This window comes from Denticeps clupeoides, chromosome 2 (genome assembly GCF_900700375.1).
Source record: "Denticeps clupeoides chromosome 2, fDenClu1.1, whole genome shotgun sequence".
NCBI lineage: Eukaryota > Metazoa > Chordata > Actinopteri > Clupeiformes > Denticipitidae > Denticeps > Denticeps clupeoides.
Genome location: NC_041708.1, coordinates 35,900,012 through 35,922,381, shown reverse-complemented (window position 1 = coordinate 35,922,381; position 22,370 = coordinate 35,900,012). Strand labels below are relative to the sequence as shown.

General features: G+C 43.8%; 3 protein-coding genes and 1 long non-coding RNA gene across 9 annotated transcripts; 2 read left to right on the top strand and 2 right to left on the bottom strand.

Moving 5' to 3' along the window:
• Positions 1-552: 552 nt before the first annotated feature.
• On the top strand, positions 553-1,427 carry tcf24 (transcription factor 24). Its single transcript, XM_028966325.1, has 2 exons — positions 553-936; positions 1,103-1,427. The coding sequence occupies exons 1-2, from the start codon at positions 553-555 to the stop codon at positions 1,232-1,234; spliced, it is 516 nt and encodes a 171-aa protein (XP_028822158.1). The 3' UTR covers positions 1,235-1,427.
• Positions 1,428-2,236: 809 nt separating this feature from the next.
• Positions 2,237-4,901, top strand: LOC114768565 (uncharacterized). The gene is made up of 6 exons (XR_003743074.1): positions 2,237-2,354; positions 3,230-3,265; positions 3,453-3,487; positions 4,236-4,252; positions 4,461-4,501; positions 4,675-4,901. It is a non-coding gene; the product is annotated as an uncharacterized LOC114768565 (long non-coding RNA).
• Positions 4,902-5,587: 686 nt separating this feature from the next.
• mcmdc2 (minichromosome maintenance domain containing 2) lies at positions 5,588-11,050 on the bottom strand. Of its 6 annotated transcripts, none has more exons than XM_028960885.1 (14): positions 10,928-11,050; positions 10,322-10,452; positions 10,180-10,239; positions 9,151-9,346; positions 8,952-9,074; positions 8,766-8,867; positions 8,157-8,315; positions 7,858-8,095; positions 7,589-7,794; positions 7,334-7,500; positions 6,851-7,030; positions 6,602-6,744; positions 6,149-6,258; positions 5,590-6,051 (listed from the first exon to the last, which is right to left on the bottom strand). In XM_028960885.1, the coding sequence occupies exons 1-14, from the start codon at positions 11,022-11,024 to the stop codon at positions 5,885-5,887; spliced, it is 2,079 nt and encodes a 692-aa protein (XP_028816718.1). In that variant the 5' UTR covers positions 11,025-11,050; the 3' UTR covers positions 5,590-5,884. The 6 variants fall into 6 exon arrangements, with proteins under 6 accessions (XP_028816733.1, XP_028816718.1, XP_028816705.1 ...); XM_028960872.1 differs by having other exon boundaries at positions 5,591-6,051; positions 6,806-7,030; XM_028960879.1 differs by having other exon boundaries at positions 5,592-6,051; positions 6,806-7,030; positions 8,157-8,285.
• sgk3 (serum/glucocorticoid regulated kinase family member 3) lies at positions 11,050-22,213 on the bottom strand. The gene is made up of 17 exons (XM_028960914.1): positions 22,041-22,213; positions 19,759-19,953; positions 19,572-19,655; positions 18,252-18,324; positions 17,174-17,249; positions 16,365-16,440; positions 16,181-16,230; positions 16,021-16,078; positions 15,694-15,777; positions 15,442-15,573; positions 14,555-14,667; positions 13,719-13,755; positions 13,324-13,410; positions 13,038-13,133; positions 12,747-12,902; positions 12,527-12,616; positions 11,050-12,054 (listed from the first exon to the last, which is right to left on the bottom strand). Exons 2-17 carry the CDS (start codon positions 19,834-19,836, stop codon positions 11,875-11,877), a joined length of 1,470 nt encoding a protein of 489 aa, XP_028816747.1. The 5' UTR covers positions 19,837-19,953; positions 22,041-22,213; the 3' UTR covers positions 11,050-11,874.
• Positions 22,214-22,370: the final 157 nt, after the last annotated feature.

The window sequence follows — 22,370 nt, the reverse complement described above, 5'->3', positions numbered from 1 at the left end:
GGGGTGGGGGGGTCCGTGATTAATTGCCCCGGAGTGGAGGGCTTGTCAGGCTCTCCGTGGGTCCGATAAATTCGAGTCGGTTCAGGTGAGCGCCGGACGCCGGACGCGCCGCACTCTTCCTCGAGGTTTCGGGATTTTTTTTTTTTTTTTCGTTTGTTGCTTGGGAATTATTATTATTATTTTTTACTTTTTTTGCATTTTTTTATGAACCTGGGATCGGGAGCCGGGGGCCGTCAGACGTCGCATCGCGTTCATGTTCACGACACGGCGCTTCGGAGCAGATTAAAAGGTACACGCCTGCCAGGAGATGATCCTTCACTACCTTTTATTTCGTAATATCTCATTCCACGACATTTTACGATTTAGTTAAGAGAGTGGGACAAACTTTCATGTGGCTGTAAAAACCGATTATATCAAGAAAATTCTGAATCTTATCGTCTAATCCATGCTTTTACGGCACTTAAGGCCCAGAATAAACCCACTCCCAGATCCTCTTGTCAAATTGACCGAACAGCAGACGCATGTCGCCCTCCAGGCTGAAAAGTGCTCCCCATGGTCGGAAGGCAGGCGGCCCGTCCGGACAGGCTGGAGAGCCCCGCGTCCAGCCCGAGCTCCAGTCCCGGCCCCAGGGCTGCCCCGGCCGGCGTCGGGGGCGGCCTCGGCGGCGGCCGCGGGCGCCCGGCGGCCGCCAACGCCGCCCGGGAGAGGAGCCGGGTGCAGACCCTGCGCCACGCCTTCCTGGAGCTGCAGAGGACCCTGCCGTCCGTCCCGCCGGACACCAAGCTGTCCAAGCTCGACGTGCTGATCCTGGCCACGACCTACATCGCGCACTTGACCCGGACCCTCCAGGAGGAGGGCGCCAGGGAGGGAGAGGCCGGCCGGCCGGCCGACGCGCTGCGATCCCTGAAGGGCGACGGGTACCTGCACCCGGTCAAGGCAAGTCGCGTTTATTCTATATACAGCAATAATAACGCAACAATCAACTTTTATTTAAATACAGGTCGCCACGTGGAATGAGTGAGATGCGCGAAGACGCATGTCCGTGTGCGTCGTGCTGAATTGGTAACACTTTGCGTTGCTTTTTTCATCCCTCGTGTTCCAGAAGTGGCCGATGCGCTCCAGACTGTACATCGGCGCCACCGGCCAGTACCTGAGCAGTTCGAGCCAAGCCGATAACCACGGCGCGCCGTCTTCTTCATCAACCTCCTCCTCCTCCTCCTCCTCGCAAACGTGAAGGTCCTCCTGCCAGGAGCCCTCGCCGCCGGATAGTGGATTTCTCTGAATTGTAAGATAGGACGTTGTAATCCGCCATGTCAACACTGACGGAGCGTTGTGTACGTTAGTGGCTGCAGTCGTGTGTGTGTGTGTGTGTGTGTGTGTGTGCGTCGTGTTTGGCTGTTTCTCCCCCGGTTCCGCAGCTCCGTACATGCCGGGTTATTGAAGGGTAATGAGCTGCCAGGTCTCACTTGCTGGCTATGCACTTTCAGTTAAAAGGTTTGCACTAAATGCATGTGTGAATAAGTTCACATTCGTCATGTGAAGTGGTCTGTCAGGGTCGGAACAATAGCAGCAGAAGCCTCTTCGTTTTGTCGGTCTCTCGCGTGACAGTGTTTTAGATTTATTATCTTCGGAAATAAAGCTCTTTTGAAAAGACACGTACACGTCTGCAATTGCCTTTTCTTTATTTACAACGAATATACATTTACATTTTACATTTATATGTCCTACGAACGTCTTCAGACAATTTTTGATTTGTCAACGTTATGCAATAAAGTTTGGAATGTATCATTTGTGTCTTAAATTTCACATGTATCTGCTTTGAATATTTAAAGGATTTTACAAAATATGTCTTAGATTAAGAATGTTTTTAATCGGGAAAAACTGAGAAATATTGAGAAGTAACTTCTATGTATCTATAATGAATGAATAAACCAACCCTTAACACGATTTACTATTGCATCTATTGGTTGTGCCAAAAGAACAATTTCACTTTAAATTGAATGGATTTATTTATTACGTTTTTAATTTAAATGTTGGGCATGGTTTAGATTAACTTTGTCGTGCTAATTATGCGTTCAGGGAACACCTCTGGAAAATGAGATGTGCAATCATGTATATACGTTAATGTGGAAATGCATGTATATATTTATCGCTTGCGTTGTATTACGCCTCGAAAACCTTTTTTTTTATGACCACGTGTTGCATGACCAGCCTACAGTCTTCACTTCCTTACGGAAGCGCGGAGAACGTCTGCGCATGCGCAGCCTCGAAGGAGCCCCGCATAAAAGACCACGTGGCGCCGATCTCGTCCTTTCCTCGGACCGCGGGGTTATCGATCGGGCGGAAAGTCGAAGGTAACCCGTCGTCCTGTTTTCATGATGTGCGGTCGTGATTAGCAGCCAGATTCCTCTCTACAGAAAGAGGGCAATTTTGCTCCGTTTGCTAAACATTCGCGGCGCTGAAATGAAACGGCGTGGATGCGTCTGGCCGCATGTTCCGAGTTGTTCTGGAACAACGCTGACGGTCGTGCAGGTTTTAAATTTGAACACTTATTAAACCTGTCGTGCGGGTATTAAATTTGATCAGCTTCATACACTTTACTAAATGAACACGTGTTTACCTCCAGGGTAGCACGTGGTCGCGTTTGTTAGCCGACATGCTAACACGCTGAGCGCCCTTTTCTGCGTTAACGCATTCACTTTAAATCTCTACGTCAATATAGTCGGGTCAGCGACTCTAAACCGGTCTTATTAATTAAAAACTAAAAAATTCCATGTGCGTCATGCAACCCCTTACTAGTCCGAAACAATTGCCGCCGGGCCATCTGGACGTAACGCACTAGGCATTAAAGCCAAATGGACGTTTACATCTTTACTAGTTGAACGTTTTTGTTATTTTGGATTGTAATATCCATATCATATTTTGCGTATGATTGACACGACGAAGTGGCATTTAGTAGGTGGTAGTAGCCTAGTGGGTTAGACACTCGCCTATGAACCAGAAGACCCAGGTTCAAATCCCACTTACTACCAATGTGTCCCTGAGCAAGACACTTAACCCTCAGTGTCCCTGTAACTACTGATTGTAAGTCGCTTTGGATAAGGGCGTCTGATAAATGCTGTAAATGTAAAATGTTTTGTTAGATAAGTAATAAATCTATATATTTAATTGCTCGTCTTTTTAGTACGATTAGTGTATATATATATATATATATTTTTTTTTTTTGCAGAATTCTCAGTGATACACACGATTGTGGGGAAACCTGGTAAGTGTGCATAATGTACTAATTAATGTATTTGCCCGTTTTACTATGATGATTTTCACATTTCGCCGTTTACCCATCTGACCAAGTTGGGTTGTTGACTTCTGTGAATATCTGAGTTGATCACTGACTTGAAAGATTCAGATTGTGTGCGCAATATCAAACTAATGGATTTTTTTGTTTTGTTTAGGTGTAATTTAAACTGCTTCAAAACTGTCAACATTGGTAAGTGTTCAGAAGTGGTTAAACACTTGTTTTTATGCATAATTGCATAAAATTGCCCCCCCATATTTTTGCCCGTCTGACCATGGTGGGGTAGTGAATCTGTAAGTGACTGGGTCCTAGCAGTTAATTATTCTTTTTGGATCATTCTGTTTGTTGGAACTACTGAAAGACACGAATCCTAGTTAATTGTTAATCAGTAGCTGTAGATCAGCGCATTATTAGCATCACAATTGAAATTGACCCTGGCACTTGTCCCGGTAGCAATGCCATAAATCATACTGACAGGCGTGTCCCATATTCTCAGTGATAAATTGGCCCTTGGTGGTTTGGCCGGCTGGTTAAGAGATCATCTTCGTGACTTTGGCTCCCTGGTAGAGGGTAGTCTTGGTAAAGGTCCTGACCTTGAGTCGAACTGGCCGTGGTGAGGGTGTTGTGGGGCTGTGACCGGCCCTTCTCGCCGGCTGGAGTACACGTGCCCTTTGACCTCTAATTCATCTGTCTTTGTGATTGTCTTGGGTATTATCATGACTTCTTCGACCTTACATTCAACGTTGCTTTAAAGTCTTTCAATGATCAATAAGTACAGTTATTTTTCACTCACTACTGGCATGAGAAGCCAATTCATTGATTTTATTTATTTTCTTTCTGGTTTTAAGTAACTGAAGTGATGTCACCCATTTAATGCCTGCTGTAGTTGTTGGATATATTTAATTGCTCGTATTTTTTTTTTTTTTTTTTTTTCCTGCAGAACTGTGGGGAAACCTGGTAAGTTTGCATAATGTTGTACTAGTTAATGTTTTTGCTGGTTTAACTATGATGATTTTCACAATTTTCGCCGTTTACCCATCTGACCAATTTGGGTTGATGACTTCTGTGAATATCTGAGGTGATCAGTGACTTGCAAGATTCAGATTGTGTGTTCAATATCAAATTGGTGTGTGTGTGTGTATATTTATATATATTTTGTTTTTAGTTCCTGGTGTAATTTTAACTGCTCCGAAACGGACAACATTGGTAAGTGTTCAGAAGTGGTTAAACACTATTGTTTTTATGCATAATTGCAGTAGCTGATTTTATTTATTTTGTCCATATTTTTTGTCTGACCATGGTGGGAGAGTGAATCGGTGTAAACTGGCTTATGCATTCCTACCTCATTATTTTAAGTGTGGTTTTCCTTTTGTTTATAGGTGAGAGACCAGTCTCGTGTAAGTATTTGCAGGTTCTTTAACCTGCAAGTAACTATTTTTGGGGCATGACCCCAGTACATCATATCTGGTCTTAGTTAAGCCTTAAATTTACACACACAACCTTCCCATTTCAGTTTTTGGTCTTCCTCATTGTATAATGAAGTCAATATTTTCCCATTATTAGTCTTCTGGCCCTTGATTTCCTCTTTTGAAATTTGACTTGTCTCTGAAATGTAGTTTGCTTAAGACTGCCCTATTCAGTCCACATTCAAGATTGCGCTGGTGAGGTCTGCTGCAAACATTTTTTTTTTTTTTTTTTTTTTGTCAAACATTTCACTGCGTATCTTAATGTATGACAGATTTTCAATTAAAGATGTTAACAAATTTCTCTCCCCCATGAAGTCTGTTCTTTCAATAACACTGAACTATGTCTAATACTTTGAATAAAAATTATCCACACAACAGACTGAAGTCACACAAGCAGCACAGCACACGGTGACTCAATGAAATGTGTCCTCTGCTTTAAACCATCACTCTTTTGATACGAATCGGGATTCTGATTCCTGGGCCGCTTCCTTAACCGCTAGGCCGCCACTGCCCCACCTGACCATGTGGGCTCTCCGCAGAACATATCAAGATTACCACTAAAATGTATCCTGGTTTATGCAGGGAAGTAGGGAGGAACTCAAGACCTTAAAGGCATGCATGGGTTTTGTGATTTTGACTTGTGAGGAATGCTGCAGAGTTGGGAGTTGCCAGCAGTTCGAGATGCAGCATCCGGTCAGGCTTTTTTTGTTTTCTGGCACCTTGTCGCTCTGCAAGGTTCATGTTATTGGTATCTGCCTTTTACTAAAGAGATGCAAGAGAAATTGGCAGTGATCCGAGTTTTGGGATGAATGGGTGGAGGCCTGCCACTAATCTGTAACGTCAGTGTCAATGTCACAGTGGATGAGCGTCTGGTCACTTTAACTATTTAAAGTTTTTATGGTGTCTTAATGGAATGGTCAGTGGGAGAAATTCAGGCTTAATAGTTTCTTTTCTTTTGATTAAACACTTTATTTTGAAATATGTCTGTCCACACCCTGCATAACGTCACCATTTGGTTTCAGGAAGGGGTGAAACCTACCATTCTTATGGTTTCATGTAACTTAGTCTGATATGTTCGAAACATTCTAGCCAGTTTGTATCATGGCCCCTCTTGTATATATGGCTATTCTTCTATAATGTTACTACTTCCTGCTGGGGCATATGTGAACACAAACTGCAGGATCTGCCGGTGGAGTTGCTTTAAAGCCAGGTCCCGTCTGTGTAGGGAGTCCAGGTCGCGAAGGTCACATGGAAACACCGCACTGGGTGGAATAACGAGTGCCGAGGCCCCTGCGTTCCGAGGAAACGTTTCATTACTAGCGGTCTTATATTGCTGATAATGTAGCTAATAGATAATCTGTTCCATGTTGTATTTTTATTTTTTTACCATGCTTTAGTGTGATTGCATTCTCACAAAGCAGCACTGCTATAACGGCATCCTCCTCCAGTACTTGAGTCCTCAGACTAAGTTTGCTGTGGGCCTCAGCCAGGGCAATGCTAATGGAATTAGCCACAAAATGAACATGTGTGTTTATAACCAGTTTAGGCTCATTTGTAATGGCCCTGTTTGGTCTCTAAACATGGTATGACACAAGACTGAAAGGTTTCCCTTAAAAAAAATGTCTGTGCTGCACAAATGTTGAACCGCCTTGACATTTTGGAGGAGGGAAATAGGCCAAGTTGTCAATGTGAATGCATTACGGAACGGCACCACCTGGTGGCAGTATGTTCAAACAACCACAAGACAGTAGTTCACTTTCACTTCAGCCTCAAACAGAAGACCGCTGCAAACGCTTCGTCCAACGTTGGATTCTAATAACATCGAGTCCTTCATACGTACAGTAGTTTGATGGAGGTAGCCGACACCGAAGAGCACTGGGCTATGTCAGAGCGTAGCCGACGACTGGCCATGTAGTAACCCTGAATTATCCTCTCAGCCTCAGGGCGCAGCTCGACCTGCAGACCCTGAGCGTGGGCCAAAAGCTGGAGAGAGTTGAGTTAATCATCCAACGTTCACTTAAATACACCAAAAAAAAAAACTCACCGAGACCCTCAAAAGTGTCTTGCCAGGTCCGTTTCCAGATCCTACCTCTTTGTAGTCCTGTGTGCTAAACTGCATAGATGCTGGGTACAGGGGCTCCCTGGGCTGGACTGCCTGCTTTAGTGCATGCGCAACCTGCGGTAGAAGTGGGTAGTCTTCCAGAGCCTCTCGACACTGAACCACCAGGCCGAAGGATTCTGGGACCTGATAAGGAATTGAGGCCACTTCCTAAAAACAGGATTAGAGGGTCTCTTAATTATAGTCCGCACAACATAACAGCAGAGGCCATTGTAACGGGCCTGAGTGCAGGGCTAGACCAGGTCTGAAACAAGCCTTCAGGGAAACGAGGGCCATTGTCTCATTTAATAGCTAAATTAAGACTCCATTAGCGAGAACTTGTTTATGAAGCCCTTCCTTGGGCGAGTGTATTGTTCTCATTTCCTGCGTGATTTATGCTCTAAATATAGATAACAGAGATCACACGTGTCCCTACGTTCCCTTTTAAGAACAAAGATAAGAGTACCGACGCACCACTGAGCCCAGCACCGCACTGTCGAATCTGGCAAATTTCTTGGCGGGAACGGCAGAACCGGCCACCGCCCAGAAGTTGCAGTGCAGAGGAAGCGAGAGCTGCTGGTCGGCATCCTCCCCGTACTTCTTTCCCGGGATGAACACGGACACGGCCCTGCTCTCCATACCTGGGGAGGCCAAGCCAGCTGGTGATCGGCGGGGCGGCCGCGGCTTAAAACATCAACTTCGCCACAGTTCACTTCACGTTTACTGTACTTGACTGCAGCGCGTCGATCTTGTCCTTCCGGTATTTGCTCAGGTCCCCCAGCAGGCAAATGCCGCCTGTGGCCAGCAGGGCTGAGCCGGCATGGATGTTGGCCGTCCCTGCACCACGCTCGTCCCTGGACACCGAGGCCAACAGCTCTCCTACGGCCTGGTGTCGAACGCCCCGTTCAGCGAAGCCCAGACCGTACGTCATCAACCTGATTAGACGGTTCGTTTAAAATGTCGTGACTGCGGTGTGCGCGTAAAGTTTCCTTACAGACCTGTCTGCGATCAGGGTATCGGTGGTTAGCGCAAGCACATCCAGACAGTGTCGGGCGTCGGCGTCCTTTTCTCCCGTTTGGGCCAGGCTCATCAGCAGAACCAGCTTCAGGGTGTTGTAAAGTCCAGGCGGAACCACCTGCGATGCGAAACAGTTGGCCACGATGGCCGAGAACCTCCAAGGAGAGCAGGCATTTGCAGTGTGCAGGACCTGGAAGTTCTTGCTGACCCTGGACGGACCTGAAAGGAGAAGGCATCAGGACCACGGAGTAGCCACAAAATGAAGAAAATGGAGCCATACGTTCTGCTATCCACGGCTGGATGCTGCTGGCCTCTATGCTCCAAGTGATGCTGGGCCACTGGTGTACGTGTGCTGGGATGCCCACAACATGGTACCGCTGACCGATTCTCATGGAGTTGCACAGCTCATCTAAACAAGACAATCGTTCCACACGGGCAACTTGCAAGACAACACAGAACCGCCTTAGGGAAAAAAGATCCCAGTAAATAATGACTGTACATTTACATTTATTAACATATATGCTGAGCAGCTAGAGCCAAGGGTATTTCATTCCGCCAGAAGCCTGGCTCAACCAAATGTGCTAATTCTGGCTCCGAGAATCGACAACTGCTCTCCAGAGACTCGACTGGAGAATGTTATTGGAAGGGACAGGAACACCTAATATCTCACTGGGGGCACTGGGCATAGCTGACAGCTCAGCCGTTTATTTACTTGAGGCCTCTTGGAGGTTTTGTGCCGCAAAAATTAACAACGTGAAAAAAAAGGAAGAAAACCTTTCCCTCCAAGAGCACGAAACCATAATCAGCACAATAACGCTTGCGGGCCTTTTAAATCAACTCAAAGTGTACTATTTGTGATAAAGAATACGAAGCGTGAACGGAAGATTACCTCTCAGAAACAGGGTCACGGACTGATACCGAAGGGAGGAAAGGGGCTGGACTCCCAACACGTCCAGCGCCTTGAAGTCTATCAGCTCGGCCAGCTGTTTGTCTGAAGGGTAAAGGATCACACGGCACGTTTATCTTCGGCGCCCGGCCGGTACTGCGGTCCCCGTGCGCACGAAAGGTGCCTCACCTCCTAGAACCCTCGATTTGACGTCCTCTTTAAGCGGGGAGAAGCACAGCAGGCAGCTGAAGTCCCCTCCGACGGTGGCCGATTCTGTGGCTCCTGGCATGTGCACTCGGATGTGGTAAAAGCCTACAGACCGGGCACGGCTCACATTTAATGGGCAAAATGCAGCGAGTCGTGGCCCTTTGAGGCGACGTCACCGTACCTTCTGCGCACGGGCAGTTTTCATCGGTACAGAGGAACCGCGCCCCCTGCGTATATTTAGTGACCCTTGTCATGGCTATGACAAGACCTTCCATTGCCAAGGGCCGCATGTGGCCGTCACTCCGGGGGAATTCATCCAGATTCAGTTGGTAATTGGGAAATGGTGGCAAATGTGTCAGTTTCAGCACAACGCTGACCTTAACCAGGGTTAAAAAAAAATTATAGTGCGTCCTTAAATTGGGATACTAATAAGAGTTTTTGCAAGACGTTTAGCTATAATTTTAACGGAGGCAGTCAAGAGAGGCGCTGATTTAAAATGCCTTTATTATCTCTTGGCAATCCAGTTGAGACGTGGCCCTTATTTACTTGCTTGCTACACAAATCGTTTTAACAACCGATTAATGTTTTATGGTTTGTAAACTGGTAACATACAGCACAGGGCAAAAGCTTGGACACACCTTCTCATTCAACATGTTGTCTTTATCTTCATGACCATTTACGTTGGTAGATTCTCACTGAAGGCATCAAAACTATGAATGAACACATGTGGAGATATGTACTAAATAAAAAGTGGAGACCTGGCCTCCACAGTCACCGGACCTGAACCCAATCCAGATGGTTTGGGGTGAGCTGGACCAACAAGTGCTAAACACCTCTGGGAACTCCTTCAAGACTGTTGGAGAAGCATTTCAGGTGACGACCTCTTGAAGCTCATCGAGAGAATGCCAAGAGTGTGTAAAGCAGTAACCAGAGCAAAGAAATTAGAATATAAAACATGTTTTCAGTTATTTCACCTTTTTTGTTAAGTTCATAACTCCACATGTGTTCATTCATAGTTTTGATGCCTTCAGTGAGAATCTACCAACATAAATGGTCATGAAAATAAAGAAAACACATTGAATGAGAAGGTGTCCAAACTTTTGGCCTGTACTGTTTGCTTGGTCATTGCTGGTCAATATGTTCACAGTAGTAAGATCACGCATCGAATAATGAATAATATGATTATTGTTTTGCTGGCACCAAGGCTCACCTGATTTTCCGTCTGTACCTGGTCCATCAGGGACAGTGTCTTTATGGTCAGAAAACAGACCTGGAGCAGGAAAAATGAAATAAAATAAAATAAAACCGCGTTCTTTTGGAAACACGCTCGCCGCGTAATTCCTCGAACTTACGGACTTAAAGAGCGCCGTCGCCGCCAGGGGATCCCGCAGGACGCGGTCGGCCAGGGCCGGGCTCACGTCGATCAGGTCAGAGGGGTTTATCAGGAACCGGAAGCGGTAGATCGCCTCATTCTGCGGGGAGCCTTCGGGAGACGCACACGTTCACATTTACAGCACTTACCAGACGCCCTTATAATCAGTAGTGACAGGGACAGTCCCCCCCTGGAGACACTCAGGGTTAAGTGTCCTGCTCAGGGACACAATGGTAGTAAATGGGATTTGAACCTGGGTCTTCTGGTTCATAGGCGAGTGTGTTACCCACCAGGCTACTACCACCACACGAACCTTAATTCACTTTACGCGGCAGATCGGGATTGTTAACCTTGTTAAAGAAGCAGACTTTTTAATTTCATTATTAATTTTTTAGAAAAAAAAAAAATCTTAATTTCCCCAAAGTTGATGTCTAAATAGTTTAATGTTTTTTTTTTTTTTTTCAAACAAAAAGGCCAAATTTAGCATTAGCATTAGCATCAGCAGACATCCGAGACGGTGGCCCTCACGGCTCGCCGAATTAAATTGACGGCACGTTTCCTTCGTTTCCTGTCGGCCCAGACCCACCTTCGAACGACCTGCACTCCTCGATCAGCCGAAGGAGCCCCCCGCTTCGGTCCAAGTAGGAAACGGCGGCCTCCTGAAGCGCCAGAACCTCCGACATCGTCGGGCACAATGAAACGCGCGGGACGGGTCACAAACACGTTTATTGAGTGCAGACAGATAATGCGATATAACTTTTTTTTTTTTTTTCAAACTTCGTAACATTTTTCCAATGTCGAAAACAGCTCCAGTTCTTTCTTTTTATACATGTTAAAATTGTAGCCACACTTCACCACAGTTTACTTCAAATTCAAGTGCTTGTCCATTATCCAAAAGTTAAGGCGACAATTAAATTAAGTGGTTTTTCGCAGGACTCAACACATGCAATGTTTCCTGAGAGCAAAACCTCTGTTTTTCAGTGTTCCTAATATTAAAAATAGCCCCGGTGTATTAATATAGCGCCACAGGCACAGGCTTTGGTTGGGGATACATATATCTGTATATATCACCATTACAAATGTGATTTAAAAGAGAGAGAGAGAGAGAAACTTCACAATGTCTAAATTCATTCCTTATGGAGTTCTTACTCAAATGGAAACTACTATATAATATAAAATATATTTAGTTTTGGTACAAGAGAAATAAGGCATTTGATATTACATACTGACTGGCATTTTACTGCTCCAACACTGGTGATTTGCCTAAAGGAGCACAGACAATAATCTGGATAAAGCCTAAAAATTGCTATGCAAAATATATATCATATAGTAAAAAATAAGTCTGTTATTTGGGAAAAAAAAAAATATATTTTTTTTTTGCTAACACCCTGCATATCAACTCGTTCATTTATTATGTTCTCAGGTGATCCATCCACCAAAAAGGATTCTTCCCTTTTGTCCAAATGACCAAATAACAAAAGCAATTGTACTGAGCACTTTTTAGAGCTTGTTCAGTTTAGAATATTAAACTGACTAGTTCTTGTATAGGAAAGAGTCGTCTGATGGTGGTGCGTAAGAAAATCCCAAAAAGGCATCATCAGCGTCCATGACACTAGCATTGACAATGGTGTGCTCAGTGGTGTGGCATACTGAGTTTGGGACCATTTCTTCTGTGAACTCTGGGTCAAAGTTTGAAATGTCATATGGAGACTCCTGCAAGAAACAAAAAGGCGGAAGTTATTGCACGTTTACAACTTTTATGTGCTGTATTGGAAGCCGATCGGCCTGGATCAGAAATTAAACAATGAACAGTTGTCTAGTTTTTCTAACCTGTGACCACAAACCTAATTAGAAGCCCTACAGGTGGCAATGCATACAGTCCAAAGAAAACATTTGCACATGCCTACACTCACACACAAAAAAAGTGTCCTCTGCATTTAACCAATCACCCATAGTGAGCAAAAAAAAAAAAGCTGGACCAATGAATGCAAAAAGAATGCAGGAATGAAACAGAATGTGATTGTTCAGAAACTGAGGAGCTTCTTACTGACAAAGAGTGTCAGTTCTCTGCTTGTGCTTTAGCTGTGATTTCAACCATAAGCTCTCATCTCACAGATCTTGATACATTTTGATCAATTATATGCTCATTTTAATCTAAATAAGCAAGCATAAAACAATTATTTACCACACTTGGATTGAAGGGAGGTGGTATCTTTTTCTGCACAAGGTCATCCCAGTTGATGGAAGCAAAAAACGCATGACTTTTGACCTCATTCTGCAAAATGAATACATGACTTACTCCGAGCTGAATGAAGCTTAATTGGGGGAAAGACTCCACAATAAACCAGTCTGTAGTCCCAAGGACTGTAGCCAGGATGTGCTGTACTGACTAAATAATTACTCACAAAGTCATCTCTGTAGCCCAACCTTCTGGTATGGTCCTTTTCCAAAAGGTCCTGAAGAATTGACCATGCAACCGTGGATGCGCCAGGACGCATCAGCAGATCTTTGTGGAGTATGTTGTCATACATCTCATGCGTGTCCCTGCTGTAGAATGGCGGCTTAACAAGATATAAGCAAATTGTTGAGAATTATTAACACAGCCAGTCAGAAGTGAATGTAAATTATGAACACTAGTGCTAATAACACTCTGAGATGTAAAAGCATAAGAGCAAACGTAATTACAAAAAACTCACCAGCCCATATATCATTTCATACAGCACAGACCCCAGACACCACCAGTCCACGGTGTTGTCATAGGGTTGTTTCCTCAGTACTTCTGGTGCAAGATACTGTCAAGATCAACAGTGTCCTTATTAATGTCATTAAAATAGTACTATTGTATTACTACGCTTGTGCTGATCTAAAAACCTGCAGTTCACTGGGATTGTGCTTGGAGAACATTATATTGCACAACAATCTAAGCATTCAAAATATAGGAAGAGTATGATAAAGGAGTATGAGGAAAATCTCAAATCTTACCTCAGGCGTCCCACAAAATGTGGTGGTGGTATCAGCTTGGGAAATCCCTTCCTTGCACAATCCAAAGTCAGTTAAGACTATGTGTCCCTGTAAGACAGATATATTTTTCATGGCTTTTCTTCAAATCAACCTATTCTCAAAAACAAAGGAGACCCCTACCAGAGGGGAAACATTTGACTTGGCTGCGCAGTGTTGGGGTTTGGATGGTACTCTACCTCTTTATCTTATTTGTCAGTCCTCTCAAAACACAGGCCTACAGACACAGTCAGAACCGACTGATTTCATGTTTAAGGGAACTAAAGTTTTGTTGGGCGTGGGATAGAAACATTTCGTTGTAATCAGACCTGTACAAAAACATGAACTGAAAGAAGAAACTACATAACAACCTTACTTACTTGGTAGTCCAGGAGGATATTCTCAGGTTTCAGATCCCTAGAAGGCAAGGTATTGTATACCTTCAGTATAATACAATGCCTCAAGAAAAGCAGATCTGACATTTAGGTGAAAGGCCTAAAATTAAGCATGCACTACCATGAGTGTGAATCTCACCATAAACTTTTAATGGTGCACAATGCACACAGTAATATATTATTAAATATCAATTTATCTATTTAAATATCTATTAATATGTGTGTGTGATTATATATATATATATATATATATATATATATATATATATATATATACACACACACACACACACACACACACACACACACACACACCACACACACACACACATACATACAGTGGGTACAGAAAGTGTTCAGACCCCATACATTTTTTTCCACTCTTTGTTAAATTTCAGCCAAGTGAATTTTTTTTTACCTCATTAATGTACAGAAAGCACTTGGCAGAAAAACAGAGTATTGTTGATATTTTTGCAGATTTATTAACAAAGCTATATTTTTACTGGAAAAAAGTTGATTATGATGAAAAGGCTGTCTGGTGATATACTCTCCCTATTCGATAAATTCTCCAAGTGGCAAAATCTTAAACTTTTAAAAGATATTTGAGAGACAAGCTCCAATATCTTTTCACATTAATGAACATGTTCTGTTGTAGAACATATAATTATGCCACCATCAGTACTAATGTCATAATGAAAGATACATGCTTTTTTATTTACAGAAACTCTAAAATCTACAACAAAGGCTTCATTGTATTATAAACATTTGCAATATTTATGTGTAAACCAATTCTATGTGCGTCAAGGAAAAGCTGTGCCGACCTGTAAACAATGTTTAAAGAATGAAGATATCCCAAGGCACTGGCCATCTCTGCGATGTAGAACTTTGCTCTGGTCTCGGGAAATATCCGTTCTTTTTGGAGATGAAAGAAAAGCTGGAACCACAGAGATTAAAACCCCTTATGTTTATGCACATTACCATGCGGTGGAAATATAGTGATATCCAGTCTTGTAAAAATAAGTACATATGGACACAGTTCACTGCTAATGTATATTTTCATAGAGAAATGTAAGATGCTGAGCAATCTTGCTGTGGTTATGCTGTGATGCTGTGGTTAGAATGTATTTATTCAAATTTTGTCAGAACTGGTGATTGTTCTCACTGAGGATTTCAAAAGAATTTTAAAAAGGAAAAAGCCTAATGTGTGAACCATGGGAAATGAGCTTTGCTAATGAGCTAACTGAAGTGAAAGCAAAGTGACTGTCATTGTGGAACTCTACAACACACAACAAAATGTGTCCTCTGCATTTAACCAATCACCCTTAGTAAGCAGTGAGAAGCAATGAAAAGGCGCCTGGGGAGCAGTGTGTCGGGATGGTACTCTGCTCAAGGCGACCTCAGTAGCACCTTGGCGGTTTGGGACTTGAACCCGGGACCTTCCGGTTATGAGTCCACTTCCTTACCCCTCCTGCCCCACTGTCCTGTGCCTTTTTCCTCATGCATTCTAATCTGTTTATCTGTTACAGCACAGACAGAGCTGTATGCACCCTCCGCAGGAAATTGGGGTTTTAAAATGAATAAGCGGCCAGATGCCATACATTTGTGAGGGTAATAGGCAGAATGCTTCCTGTGTTCTCTTATGCCAGAGCTGCCTTGCCTATATGACACACCCAGCCAACGTAGACTCCACAAGTGTGAAAGTACTCACTTCTCCGCCATTGACGAAATCTAAGACAAAGTACAACTTGTCTTTTGTCTGAAAGGAATAATGTAATCCAACCAGGAAGGGGTGCTTCACATTTTTTAGCAGCACGTTGCGCTCCGCCATGATGTGTTTTTGCTGCCCACCCACAAAAAAAAAAAAAAAAAAAGGGTTGAAAGGAGAAGTGACCATGAAAAAAAATAAAATAAAATACAATTATTAACAAATGGCATTTCAAAAAGAGAAACCCATATTTACCTCTCTTCTGTTCAAAATGACCCTTTTTTGCAAGACTTTGATAGCATAATACTTTCCGTCCTGCTTCCGCTTTGCAAGGAGAACCTGAACATGAGAGAAAGTGTGGTGGGTTTACAGCGATTCCGACTTCTGCTCCAGCGCCACTGAATAAGTGGTATGAATATCAAAGCTTCTCTCTGTTGTTCTGGTCTCATTTCCCAAACGGAATCACAACTGTCAAAACCAGAAGTTAAACTGTACCACTAACCTCACAGAGACTACAGATTGTTTATTGTTTCTGCTGGTGCCATACAATGCTTGGTACAGAAAGCAATGTTCTGTTCATACCTTTCCAAAGCTTCCTTTCCCGATGACTTTAAGAAAGTCAAAGTCTGTGGGTTTTGCACTTAAAAAGAAAAGAACAAGAAGCTTTTCACATTGCCAAATGTGCAAACATATTTGGGTTTATAATACAACTACAACTACTGCAGATGAATGTGTATCTTACTGTGGATTTCCAGATGGTCCCAAGTTAATGTTTCTGGAGGTAGAACCATTCTGATGAAAAAAAAAAATTGGTTTATAACTTATTAAGATGATCAATTTTAATAAAAGTGAGAAATTTACAGTGGACAAGTTAATGTTGTTTTCATGAATGTTCTCAAGCAACAGAATGCCAAGGCTATACAAACCTTTTCATCCTCATCTTCAGAGGCATCCGAGAGGTTTTTGTGTTTGTCCATCTGCAGGAAATCTCTAACATCAGGACTGTGAATTTCAATATTTAAAAAAAAAAAAAAAAACCCACACAGGTTAGAGGTCTGGCTGAGAAAGTAGAAAATTAGTTATTTGGGCTGGTATATGGGAAGCTGTAGCACAAGCCACTGGGGCAGGAGATATAGGCCCAATTTTTACTTCTGATAACTGGTTCTAATTACCATTTATATTAACACAATAAGTGACAATATTATTTACACCCAAAGCAAAACATGCAGTATATGTACTGTGTCCTCTTACTCACTAATGCATTAGCTTATGACTAACCTATCATTTGACAATTTCTATGGTTGTTAAAATGTGTCATCATTCCTGTTTAACTCCATTAACCACTATTTACATTTTTGTAAATAGTCGTGTCAAGTTTTTATAGTTGCAGGCCATGTCTCCACAGGCTGCACACCAAAACATACTGAATTATTTTCTGAATGATAAAGGAAGAAAAAGAAACAATTGCTGTATAGATTTATCTATTTGTACAGATATTTGTACAGATATTTTCAAACAGAAGAGTAGGGCCACAACAAGTTTGATTTTCATAATTAAAGAAAAATAACTATTAAATCTGTATTTCAGCCTCACTTAACATTGGTCCATTTGGCACGTGATTGTTCATTTGCATTTCATTTTAGAACATGCTGTATTCAGCCTTGCCGCATTTCATGCAAACATGTCATATTTAATTTAATATGCACGAATCACATTGTCAGAAAAATGTACTTACTGGTTGGTGAGCTGGGGATGAGTTACAATCCGCTGAATGAACTCATGTAACCCTGTTCTTCTTTGCTTTATGAATTCTTATGTGGAAACAAATGTATCATTAAAATCATCTTTAGTCAGTCAATTACCAGAATAAAAAAAAAATCTATAAAAAAATTCACTATGCATTCACTATGCATTCAATACCTAAAAACTACAACTGCTCTTATCCAAAGCCACCTGATCTCAACCCCAATCTGATTTATTAAAACTATTAAAATAATGTAAAAATATACCTACATTAAAAAAAAAAAAAAACATTTAGAGTGACCTCTAATCCGTCGAACTCACAAGACCTGATTTCCACCCAGTTAAACAAATTACTGTACTACATCCTGGCAGTTAAACAAAAGGCGTCTGTTCTCAGCGTAGAACCTACCTTCTAAACTTTATGAATGAATATGTAATGCTCCATGTGGACATGCATTCTACTCACTGTATATTAAGGTCTGGATATCTACAGTAATATAGATTTTTTTTTCAATCTGCATAGCTCTTAAAAATAAAGCAAGCTGGCACTGACAAAAACCCACAATGTCATTTTGATGCTCCTCACTTGACATTCTGAACACCCACAGAACGCCTCAGCAGGGGAAACCAAACGGGCTATTATACACCAACCAAGCGGTAATTTCTGCCAATTTCCTTAAAAATATATAGGTCTTACATTTAACAAATCCTCTGCATGTTTTCCGAAGCCATTATCCATCCACAAAATATTAAACTGCTGTAAACGTACAAAGCTAAGAGGAATAACATTAGCTGGTATAACTCCATTAAAAAGAATGGGCTGGCCACATGAGAAACATTTAAGTGGCATGTGCGCTGGTCGGGGAGCAATAAACATGACAGAAATCAGAATATGTTTCTGGTTTTTGTAGCAATTTCCATTCTGTTTTCATCACTGTAAACAAAAATACCTTCCAGTATTTGGTCCTGATGTATTTGTTCATTTAACCAATAGTGTCAACATGAATTTACATGATTATACAGTTTCTCATTGAGAATAAATTCACCCATAAATCCAACATGTGTCATACCTGGATCAAAATTGTCCCCAAATATTCTCTTGGCAGGAATCTTCAAGTTCAAAGAGGGAAACTGTTTCCTCAACTGCGGGGGAAAAAAGGAAACTTTATTGTATTGTAATGCAATTCCCTAACATGATACACATAGACAAACAAAACTCCATGTAGCTCTCTGCTGCTTTTCGGAGTCTGCTATCAGACAGCCATCCACAGACAGGTATCAGCTGATCTAATCTCTCCTTTTTTTGCCAGACTAACCCTTTAAGCGGCGAGAAATGGAGATAGGTGCAAATTCTGCTTCACTGTTCAACGAGTGACAGCTCAGATGGCCGCATCTGGAATTTGGCCCCTTATGATGTCATACGGGGACAGGATACATCCCCTTTCTCATGCTTTTCACCCCTCTCCCCTGAGCTCCACCAACTGTCATGGCTTGCGAACATGCGAAGCATTGCAGTTGCTCTGTGATTGGATGTAGAAACCAACACAGAAATATTTTTTTTTTGTTGTTCAGTCATGTGAAAAATTAACCAGTGGGTAAATTTTATTTTTTTCTGGAAAAAGCACAGACATTACTTCCTGTTTGTAACAAACATTGTGGTTGGTGAACAGTGTTGATGATGTTATTTCCACGAAAGCCCGCTCACTTCTATAGGCCACTCTCCTCCTCACCTGTCTACACTCTCCTCCTGTCTACATTTAAATTTACATTTACAGCATTTACCAGACGTCCTTATCCAGAGCGACTTACAATCAGTAGTTACAGGGACAGTCCCCCCTGGAGACACTCAAGAGTTAAGTGTCTTGCTCAGGGACACAATGGTAGCAAGTGGGATTTGAACCTGGGTCTCCTGGTTCACGGGCGAGTGTGTTACCCGCTAGGCTACCATCACCCCTGTCTCCTCCTCATTATCATGTAAAGCTAGACAGACAGCACGTCATGGGGAAAACTAATTGTGGGACTGGCTCGAGGTGGATGTAATTCTGCACCAAGGCTGAATTTCAGGAAGAGACTTCAGATACAGTATTAGGGGACCACTAAGACCTAAAAAAAGGTTTTGTGTCATGGGACCTTTAAGAAAGACATGGCACCCCGAGTGCTAAAAGACTATTATCCCTGGGTAAACAAATGTTCCAAAACAACTAATGCACAGGCAGCTAATTTTATCCATTCTGAAACGCATTTCAATCATCTGCATGTTTCCTCTTAGCTATGCAAACACAGTTGTAACGCAGTCTACTCCAGACAAACAGCTTTTCAAGTTTTACAAGCTCCACCAACACCACAGGCTTGCCCTTATCCAGCAGAAATGATCTAAGGCCTAGACTTACCGTATTGTACAGTTTATCAAATTCGGCATATCTTCTGAAGACAAACCACTCCTGCCTTCCAACAGTGACCATCACTTTGTAAACCTTCAACGATGGATAAATAAGTGGTAAATAATCCTCAATGGACACACCTTATTTAAAAAAAAAACAAAAAAAAGCCTTGGCGTGAGCTGTAAGTGGTACTCACAGTGTAGCGCTTCTTCTTGTCCCTCTGCTCATTGTGGCAGGGAATGCTGACATTGGGGCAGCTGGATGGCTCCTCCATCCTCGGGGGTCTGACAGGTTGGCAGCACGGAGGAGCGAAACGATCAGCTCTTCAGCACTCGGGGCTTCGGGATGATGGCTCACAGAGACGTCTGCCAATACCCATCATAGCACTGCGCTGTGGGAGAGTAAATATTAATATATACATATATATTTACATTTACAGCATTTATCAGACGCCCTTATCCAAAGCGGCTTACAATCAGTAGTTACAGGGACAGTCTCCCTGGAGCAACTTCGGGTTAAGTGTCTTGCTCAGGATTTGAACCTGGGTCTTCTGGTTCATAGGCGAGTGTGTTACCCACCAGGCTACTACCACCCTATATATATATATATATATGGTGTGTGTGTGTGTGTGATTCATATCATGATGATGCAAATACACTCAGTTGGACTTGCTGTGACTACAGCGAGTCGCCAACTGCGGTCAATAATCAGGGTGTCCACAGCGGGGCTCCTCCTTCCTCCTCCTCCTCACCACTCTCCCCCATTACCAGCAAAACGGAGGGAGGACGAGAAACGGCACATTCTCTCTGACACGGTGCCCTTACGCTTTTTGTTGCCGCCAAAACACACACTCCGGGCGGGTGACATTTGCCTTCCTCTAATGTCAGGGTGCCGGTAATTTTTTTTTTTTAGAGACGCTTCCGGTTGCCAAACCAGGTGGCTGTGGGACCTTAAAAAAAAAATGGTGACCTCTAATGAGGTCCTCGTGGTAAAAGCATTATACACACTTTTAAAGAAGAGCGGTTTCGCTTCCTCATTCTCTACAATTCAGCCTGACAAATCTTGGCAATATTAACCAAATGCCTTATTTTATTTTTAAATTCTATCTTTTGACTTTGGCAGCCCGCTGTACCCCCGTCGGAGGGTCAATGCATAAGGGGCAGTGGTGGCCTAGTGGTTAAGAAAGCGGGTCCGTAATCAGAAGGTGCCACTGAGGTGCCACTGAGCAAAGCACCGTCCCCACACACTGCTCCCCGGGCGCCTGTCATGGCCGCCCACTGCTCACTCAGGGTGATGGGTTAAATGCAGAGGACAAATTTCACTGTGTGCACCGTGTGCTGTGCTGCTGCGTATCACGTGTGACAATCACTTCACTTTAAGGTGGAGCGGCAAAGCGGTGTTTCACTTTTATTGACCGCAAAACACCACCAAGCGAGAAGTTCATTTACAGACAACATCCTCTGTGCAACTGTTCGTCAGGCCAGAACGCACCAGCCGCGCCGCCGACGCCCCAAAGTCGCCGTGGGCCGAAACGGAAGTGCTGCGAATCTGCGCGGGGAGCACGAGCTCGAGTCCGATTAAGTCACGGCTTCGCGCTTGAGTCACACTGGCCGACAGAAGTGAAACAGAGAAGTCTGGGGACAGACTTCAACGCAGGGAGCGTGACGAAACGCTTCAATAAGGCTCCATCCCTGCTGCGACCCCCAAAGCGGCGATGGCCGACCACGCCACCACTCGCAGCACAGCCTGTCGGAGGCGACGGCACACAATCAGCCAACTGTCCCCGGGCAACTCGACGTCACGCCAACAACCAGGAACCACACGAGGCCCCAAGCATGTAGGAACCAGAGGATTTCCATGGACGGTCGTTCCCCTCGGTGCCTGGGGTCGATGTCAAGGCAAGCGAGGCAAGTGGCTTTTCCAGAAGAACAATGAAAGGAACACGAGTGAAAAAGCCACACACAGCACTGACAATTGGGTCTGAAGAGGTGACCCTTGTTGTTAAACAGGTGCAAGCGCCTTCTCGAGTCAGTTCTCCGTCCCTGCAAAAATCACTCCGATTTCAGTCTTCTGTAGGTCCCCCCGGCCCAATGGAACCAGATCCTATTTCATAACATGCCTTTCATTTACTCCCTTACTTTTCCCCCCTCCTTAAACACGTTACGTAACATTACTACAATGGGGTTTTTTTTTTTCTCTTTTAAGTTTACAACTGTTCGTGTCTGTTCTCGGTCGAACCCGCTTTCGTTTAACGGCGAGTGGCGTCAAATCTGCGAATACACAACGACGCGTCTTCGCGGAAATGATTAATAAAGTCAGGAATGCGGCTTCAGGAAAAGAAAAGAGAAGAGGAGCCGCACCGGAACACGGCGCCCGGCCCTCCCGATAATGACGTTCGGGCAGAAAACGTGAAGTTTTCGCCGTCGGCGAGGCTCGAGTTCGGGGCGGGGAGGGGGGAGTTGAACGGGACGCGCTTACCCCGTTTCCGCGGACTCGGCCCGGCTCCTCCAGCCGGCTGCGGCGACGCGGCTCTCGGTTATAACTGGACCCGCGCCGCGGGGAGAGCTCGGTGGACGGAGAGGAGCGTCCAGGCGCCGGGGCGCGAAGTTCCAGGCAGCCGGTCACGGGACTCGCATTTCAGGGATGAAAAGGAGGAGGGAAGAAAAAAAAAAAAAGAAAAAAAAAACCATAATAAACACGCGGGCCGAGCGGCGCAGGGGGAACAGCGCCCTCTAGTGACAGGAAGCCGCTCCCTGGAACAAGGGAGAAAGTTCGAGGTGTCCAGGCCGGCGGACCATTTATTATTTT

Excerpts from the sequence above, each read along its gene's own strand:
- sgk3 (XM_028960914.1), bottom strand. The coding sequence starts at position 19,836 with ATGGAGGAGCCATCCAGCTGCCCCAATGTCAGCATTCCCTGCCACAAT. Across the intron at positions 17,250-18,251 it reads TGGGGACAATTTTGATCCAG|AATTCATAAAGCAAAGAAGA; the intron begins GTATGACACATG and ends TTTCCACATAAG. Across the intron at positions 13,134-13,323 it reads CATTTTGTGGGACGCCTGAG|TATCTTGCACCAGAAGTACT; the intron begins GTAAGATTTGAG and ends TGATCTTGACAG.
- tcf24 (XM_028966325.1), top strand. The coding sequence starts at position 553 with ATGGTCGGAAGGCAGGCGGCCCGTCCGGACAGGCTGGAGAGCCCCGCG. Across the intron at positions 937-1,102 it reads GGTACCTGCACCCGGTCAAG|AAGTGGCCGATGCGCTCCAG; the intron begins GCAAGTCGCGTT and ends CTCGTGTTCCAG.
- mcmdc2 (XM_028960872.1), bottom strand. The coding sequence starts at position 11,024 with ATGTCGGAGGTTCTGGCGCTTCAGGAGGCCGCCGTTTCCTACTTGGAC. Across the intron at positions 10,240-10,321 it reads CGACGGCGCTCTTTAAGTCC|GTCTGTTTTCTGACCATAAA; the intron begins GTAAGTTCGAGG and ends TTCCTGCTCCAG. Across the intron at positions 6,745-6,805 it reads AGACACTTTTGAGGGTCTCG|CTTTTGGCCCACGCTCAGGG; the intron begins GTGAGTTTTTTT and ends AACTCTCTCCAG.